The sequence below is a fragment of the Pinus tabuliformis genome, chromosome X, assembly GCF_031772625.1.
Source record: "Pinus tabuliformis cultivar Carrire ecotype Pingquan chromosome X, CPIR1, whole genome shotgun sequence".
In the NCBI taxonomy this organism is placed as follows: Eukaryota; Viridiplantae; Streptophyta; class Pinopsida; order Pinales; family Pinaceae; genus Pinus; species Pinus tabuliformis.
Window position 1 is genome coordinate 257,073,706 of NC_142308.1, and position 8,347 is coordinate 257,082,052.

Below are 8,347 nucleotides of genomic sequence, written 5' to 3' on the forward strand. Positions count from 1 at the left end.
CACCACTTAGAAATGGATTTAAGCGCAAAATATTAACGCAAATGATGGTTATCGAGTATGGGATTTATAATTTTTCATGAAAAGTTTGAATGTATAAATAGCAATGGAAAAATCAAAACAGTGTGTTATTTTTAATGATAGAAAATTCATTTTTAAACATATTTATTATTTCATAGAAAAATCAGAAGAACACCTTATTATGTGCAGCTAATTAGCATGAAGCTTAACTGCAACGCATCTTGTTTGGTAAATCTTCAGTGCAACAGATGCTTAAGCGTCATGGCTATGGCGTTCCGTTCTTTGAACGAAGGATATGGAGGGAAATCGAATTGCCCATCGTTTGTGATTATATATGTTGGCGGAGGGATCAACGCTTTCAGCGATCTTGGCCCGGATACCGATATTTGCTTTCTGAGTGCAGAAAACCTAACGGCATTGGCAACCGAGCCGGACATAGGAGATAGAGTTATGGAAACCTATTTACTCGCTGCTATTCCTGCGGTAGCAATACTCCTCGTTGGATTGAGCATCTGCGTATGTTTAAATTGGCGAAAGTCCAGCCTCTGGAAATCGAAAAGGAAGAAATTGATGCAGAGATATGAATTATTGAGCTCGACCACCGGCCTAACCTTCTTCAGCCTGTCGGAGATCAAAGAATCCACGGGGAATTTCGCGGCGTCGAACGTGATCGGCGAAGGAGGTTTCAGTACTGTCTACCGGGGAACCCTGCGTAATGGATCACGGATCGCCGTGAAAAGATTGAAGTACTCGAAGAAGATCAAGGGAGACGCGGATTTCAGCCACGAACTGCGTGTCATCAGCGGGATTAAGCACCGCAACCTGCTTCCTCTCAGAGGATACTGCGTCGAATTCGACAAAGACGGGCAGGTTAGCGAGCAGCTTCTTGTTTCTGATTTCATGGAGAACGGCAGTCTGGCCGACTGCCTCTTCGAGAGAGCAAGATTCCTGTCATGGCCCGAGCGGTACAAGATTGCAGTAGACATAGCCTGGGGACTCACTTATCTGCACGAATTCGCAAAGCCGGCCATCATTCACAGGGACGTGAAGGCTGCAAATGTGTTACTGGACGCCCATCTCAATGCTCTCGTGGCAGACTTTGGTATGGCCAAGTTGAAGAGAGAAGAAGAGGAGAAGACTCAATACAGCGCCAGCACTGTTGGGACGGTCGGTTATGTGGCTCCCGAATACGCTCTCTACGGCCAGCTGACCGACAAGAGCGATGTATTCAGCTTCGGCATCATACTGCTGGAGCTCATAACGGGACGGCGGGCTCTGGATTCGACCTCTGGTGTTCTCGAGCACTTTCTTATATCGGACTGGGTGGTTGACATGACGCAGAAGAAGCGGGCAGAAGAAGTTATCGACGTGAGGATAAGGGATTCGGAATACATGGAAACAATCAATAAAGTTTTATTGTTGGCTCTGCAATGCACCCACCCAAGAGTTATCCGCAGGCCCTCAATTTCAGAGGCACTGCTCTCTCTTGAAGGTATAGATGGGCCATTGTCAGGTACCAAGGAAATAAAATTGGAACTGGAAGCTTCTTGCAGCAGCAGAGGGGGTTTCACTTGGTTTCTATCTCCAGGGGTACGCTCAGACGAGAGCATAACTGATTCGAGTAATCCTTCAAGTCCTTGATAACAGTGCTATTTCAGCTATATTTTTCTTCCAAGGTGCTGAGTTATGAATATTTGCAGTGAGGGCATTGATGGGATTAATGAACTCACCATGATCGACTGTTATCTCAGAAGACAAATCGTGTGAGTTAATTAAGGATGTCGTCAACGAATTTTTTATTGATAGATTATTGTAAGTATGAGCAGAATATCTGTCTAGTGGATTGATCTTTGTGTGCACACGATACGTGGACCCTGCATATTTGGTTGATGATTGTGAGTTTGAACAGATCAGCTGTTTAAATTGTTTAGTGGTTCACACAAGATGTTGAGGCCCTGGTTAATTGGTTGATAACGGTGATTTTGAGCAGATCAATTCTTTAAACTGTTTAACTGTTTATTTGTTGACATGGTATTTAGAGCATAGTTACGGAATCCGTATTCGAATACGAATTCCATTCGATAATGAAATTTTTTATTATTTAAAATTCAATGAGAATATTCGGCAGTAGACATTTTGGAAAATATTTTTTTTTTAATATTATGATATTAAAAATCTCAAAATTTGCATAAAGATTGTTTTTAATAATAAATGTTATAAGGAGAATTATATAAATTGTTTTTCATAATAAATGTTATAAAGAGAATTATATAGTGAAATAAAATGTAGAGTTTTACAACAGAATAACACATTATAATGATAAATTATGACAATTTCTATATTCCCCCATATATTTAACTATATCATAGATTATATAACTTACCATAAAAACTAACTTCTCACTAATTCCATATTACAGTGAATAATATAGATTTCAGAATACCACTTAAACTTATGTGTGTGTATAAACATTTTTCTTTAGAAATATACATTTTTTTATATCTTCCATTATTACTTTTCATTTATTAAAATTAAGTTACATTTTACTTTATAACAATAACATCAATTATTTTTAATGACTAATTATTTCTTAATAATACCACTTATTAATTATTCAAATTTTTAATAAAAATTCATTATTTACTTTTAAAATTTTCATGGTATAAAAATTCAAATAGTTTTACTATTGGTTAATGGCTGACATATGTCATTTCAAGGATCCTGAATTGTAGAATATGAAATAGTTTTTTTAAATCAGCTCATGAACCAAGATAATTATGAAGAAAAAAAACATATACAAAAGAATGAACAAATAAAACACACTTACTGGTTTAGCTCAAACCTCATGTAAATCTCATATTAAATCAAACCATTAACTACATTGTTATATAGTAAACTTATTACTAATATTATTATCAATCAACTCACTAACAAATCTACTAACACTACCAATGAACACCCTAATAATTTGTTGCCCTAATTTTGCAGAGAGAACACAAAATCTGTTGACTTATTTGTTAGCAATTACATGACATGATTAAGCATTATCCCCAACACTCCCCCTTAATGCTTAATGAGGGTTTACTATCTTATCTTGTAGTGCCAAAAACTGATCTTTTTCAACTTCTTTGGTGAAGATATCCGCTCGCTGATCCTGAGTATTTATTTGCTTCAATTCAATATCCTTCTTCTACACCAAATCCCGAATGAAGTGATATTTCATGTCAAAATGCTTTGTCCTACTGTGATGAACCAAATTCTTTGCTAACTTGATGGCACTTACATTATCACAATAAATCACTATAGGTTGAATTTGTTTTCCTCCAATTTCTTCCAAAAAAAAATTGTGCCAAAGAGCTTGTGTACCTGCTGAGGTAATTGCAACATACTCTGCTTCTATGGATGAGAGGGCAAGAATGATTTGTTTTTTTGAGCTCCAACTAATCAAACCAAAACTAAAAGAGAAACAATTTCCAAATGCAGACATACGGTCATCAATACTACCTCCCCAATTTGAATCATTAAATCCAACAAGATTAAACTTTTCAGAAGAGTAGTAATGAATACCAAAATTTAGACTGTCTTTCACATACCTTAAAATCCTCTTGGCTACCTTCATATGTATTTCAAATGGATTTGTCATAGACCTTCAAACAAGTGAAACTGAATATGTAATATCAGCTCTTCTGTGGTTTAGAAATATCAAGCTCCCCACAATACTTTTGTAACTTGTCTCATCAACTAAATCAACACCATCATCTCTACATAACACGATTCCATGAGCACTTGAAGTAGGGAATGGATTACAATCAAGCATATCAAATTTCTTTAGCACAGCCTATGCAGACTTTGTATGACAAATGAAAATCTCACCCTTACTTTGATAAACCTCCATTCCTAGAAAATATTTCGTGAGGGTTAGATCTTTCATCTCAAATTCATTCATCATGGCAATTTTGAATTTATCATTCATCTTAGAACTACCACCCATATACAATAGATCATCAACATACAAACTTATGATTAGAATATCAATACCTTCTTGTTTGTAGTAAAGGGCAGGATCACTCTTACTTCTCTGGAAGCCATTTTCCTAAAATTATCCATCAATCTTAACTACTACCCATATACAATAGATCATCAACATACAAACTTATGATTAGAATATCAACACCTTCTTGTTTGTATTAAAGGGTAGGATCACTCTTACTTATTTGGAAGCCATTTTCCTGAAAGTATCCATCAATCCTAGCATACCATGCTCTTGGTGCTTGCTTGAGACCATACAAAGCATTCTTCAACTTGTAGACATTATTCTCTTTTCTTTTCACTTAAAAACCTTGTGGTTGTTCCACATATACTTCCTCTTCTAAGTACCCATTCAAGAAGGCAATTTTCACATCCATATGATGTATGTTCCACTTTTTCTACGTTGCTAATGAAATCAACATTATAATAGTCTCATGTCTTGCTACTGATGAAAATGTCTCTTCATAATCAATTTTGTACTTCTGTGTGAATCCTTTAGAAACTCATCTTTCCTTGTGCATTTCAACACTACCATCATTGTTAAATTTAGTCTTGTAGACCCATTTGGTGCCAATCATTTTCTTTAATGTGGAAGCAATGTCAACTCCCAAGTGTCATTCCTATGAATGGAATCCATCTCTTCTTGCATGCTTTGCACTCAAACCTCATTAGTACATGCATCTTCAAAACATGATGATTCAAAACCAGCCTTGGCTAAAAAACAGAAATTGACTATCTCAACTATTGGGTTTTCTTCATGTGCTTGATTTTCTCTCCTCTGATAGATATCACTCAATCTTGTTACCTTCCTTAAAGAACTTAGAGAAGAAGTTTGAATTGAACTTGATACTGAAGAAATTCATGAAGGGCTCCTTGGCGGAGTTAAACTACTAGATACATAAGCATTAGTTGGTTGCTCATGATCAATATCAATAATTATAATATAATTCAAAAAAAAATTTGTCTTCTCCACATGGCATTTTTTATGACGATCAACTCCACCTTCATAAAAAATTACATCTCTTGAGACAATAAGCTTGTTAGTGAGATGATTATACAATATATAAGCCTTTCTTGTCTCACTATACCCAATAAAAATACATAAGTCACTCTTTGCATCTAATTTTTTTCTATTCTGATCAGGTACATGCACATAACTCAAACAACCAAGCTTCATAAGTAGTCATTTTTTCAAGTGCCCTAGTGGGGCTACGATTGAGGATGTACATTGTTGTAGAAACTGCATCTCCCCAATAAGAATTTCTCAATCTCTTAGTTTGTAACATGCACCTTTCCATTTCAACCATAGTACAATTATCCCTTTCAGTTGTGCCATTATGTTGGGGTGTGTATGTGGTAGTATGTTGCCTCCTGATGCCATTAATATCACAATAACTCTGGAAATATTTTGAGCAAAATTATCCTCCACGGTCAGTTTGCAAACATTTGATCTTGCATCGTTTCTCATTTTCTACGAGGGCTATGAACTTCTTGAATGTATTTAGGGCTTCACTTTTGGCCTTCAAAAATATATGCAACAATTTCATGTGTAATCATCAATAAATGTGATGAAATATGATGACTTACCCAAACTCTTAGCCCGCATAGGACCACATATGTCTGGATGAACAAGCTGAAGTGGGTGATGAGCCCCCCATGCAATTCCCTTTGGAAAAATTTCCCTTGCATGCTTGCCTTTAGCACATCCTTCACAAACCTCCTTATTCTCTTCTACCTTGGGCAAACCAGAAACTAATGCATGCGAGGTTAGAAACTTCAAACTGTCAAAATTTAAATGCCCATACCTGAGATGCCATAACCAACTTGAAACCTCATAAGCCATATTTCCAAGGTTGTTGTTATGTTCATCAAACCTCAAGCGAAACATCCTATTTCTTGTCATAGTCACAACAATCACCACCTTGTTTCCCTTATTCTTATCATAGATAGCACGTCTTATTTTCAAATACTACGTATAATTTTTCTCACATAACTGCCAAACGCTCAACAAATTATGCTTCAATTATGGAGTATAATAAATTTCATGAATACCCTTTATAACTTCTTTTGTTTGGACCTCCATAGCTCCTTCGGCAGCAACCTCTAATGGTTTATCATCACCAAGCTCGGTCTTGGATTTGAAACTTCCATCCTTTGCTAAAAACTGTTATCACCCCAATAAACTCTCCTAAGTTGTAGCTCGGAGATGCTTGGGAACATTACAAACTCAACCCAATGTTGGAAATGGATGAATGGAAGGAATGATGCTTGTTCAAGCCAGATAACAACTTCTGCTTTGCTTGACTCCGGACATGTGTGAACACCGCCAGACTACAAGGCTTTAGACCACCAATTACTCACAGTTTAAGAATTGGGTGAATATGGAGAATACTGACCACACCAGCAGATGCACATGACCCTGTGATGGCCAGTTGCAACCAGTAAAAAGATCTACAAATCTAATTCCCTAGTGTACAGACAGGATGACAGCTCTCTGTCACTAAGTGAAAAGAAACCTGATTAACACATTCACTAATACATGCAAGATTTAAACACAGAGGTAGGATGACAGCTCCTCTAATGCTAAACATCAAGAGTTTAGGAAGAATGCATATCAAGCACAACCTAGAACAGAAAAGAGATGGAAAGTGAGAAATTAACAGCAAAAGAAGCTTGTATTAGCTAAAAATGAAGACGAGACGCTGCAAGTATCAAAGCAGTTACAGTCTCTAGAAGTTGAACCTTACATCAAAACAACAACCATCAACCTTGAATACATCTGTTTTTTGGGTACATATAGAGTTTCATTACAAAGATGTTCTGCTACTCTAGGCATGGAGGGGTCATAATTGACCACCAACTGCTTTAACTACTTGATGGAGTCTCTGGTGCAATCCATATGCTTCAGTGAACGAATTTGATCTTCTCAGGTGCTCTGTTGTACTTCTCGAGCAGGTGGAGTGTCGTATGGATGAAATTCCATAACTACTAAATGCATTTGACTGCTCGAGGCTTGTACTTTTCCTTCGTGACCATCCTTCCTGTTGAATGCGGTTGTTAAGGAGTTACTGCACCGAGTACATGGATGCAGGCCACCTTCATCCTTTCGGCAGCATGGAATGGTCATGGACGTGGATAGTCAGGACGGATGGAGGAAGAAGATCGGCCGTTAGATTGGGCGGATCGATGGTGGGGAGTGCTTGGCAAGGAGTACCGGGAGGTATAGAAGTAGAGTGGGCGAAGGTCGTTGGATCACGGGTGAACAGATCCAACGGTCATCGGGCATCGAAGGTGCGCGGAGGTTATCGGGCGAGACAAGTAGTTTTGGCGGTGAGATGTATTAATTGCACCGCTGTTGAGGGTTAGGTGGTATACATACAATAGTGTGTGATACTGTTTAGGGGACGATGCGTGGCAGCGGAAACTGCTTTTGATCGCGAGTTATCGCGTGGTCAGTTTGCGGGCACAGGAGGAGCGAACGACGTTGGATTGCTTGGTTGGCGATCGGACGGTGGGGAAATAAAGGGCAGCTTATTCGACGTGGCGATCGACGGCTGAGATTGTTACGGAGGGTTTATGAAGGCGTGCGAGTATATGGGCGCGGGTTATATGTGGCTTTTTTTTTTTTAAACATAGCGCTTGGGGATTAAGAGTAAAGTTTTTCATACGATTTTTGATAGCGAGCCCCGGGAAATGGAGGTGAGAGGAGGATAGATGAGGCGGAGGGGAAGGTGAGAGTGACTGGTACGGGCCTCCTTTTTTAGCATGACCATGGACAAAGTGACCCCCAGCTTTAAAATCTTGCTTATATAGCAGAGCTAACACTGGCTCCTTCCGGGGATGAGATCCTTCCTATGAGGTCTCAAGAACTTGCAGATCAATGCCTTTCCTATAAAAACCAATTAGCAAAATTTCCTAGTGGTCCATTGGGCATGGAGTCTAACTGAGCTTACACTAAAAATTGATAAAACAACATATTTACAATTTTAAGGCCAAAAGACCTTAAATAACATAAATTTTCAAAAAACGCCCATTGACTGGGCCATCAAAAACTGTCTCCCCTTCCATACTCTGCAGTATGAAGGTTTGTTCCCCTGGATCTGAGAAATGATAAAAGGCCCTGTCCAGAAAGCATCAAACTTCCCATGGTTTCCTTTCTTCTCTTTCAGTGCATCCCACTTAAGGACTAAGTCCCCAATCTGAAAGTTACCTGATTTTTTCCTTCTGTCAAAAACTTTCTTGACTCTCTATTGATGTGTTGCTAACCTTTCAACCAATTGTTCTCTGATCTAATGTACCT

At 38.2% G+C, this 8,347-nt stretch overlaps 1 protein-coding gene across 1 annotated transcript; it reads left to right on the forward strand.

Moving 5' to 3' along the window:
• The first annotated feature begins 279 nt into the window (after window positions 1–279).
• Window positions 280–1,897, forward strand: LOC149139353 (putative receptor-like protein kinase At1g11050). Its single transcript, XM_089450688.1, has one exon. It carries the CDS (start codon window positions 280–282, stop codon window positions 1,657–1,659), a length of 1,380 nt encoding a protein of 459 aa, XP_089306814.1. The 3' UTR covers window positions 1,660–1,897.
• The last annotated feature ends 6,450 nt before the right edge of the window (window positions 1,898–8,347 follow it).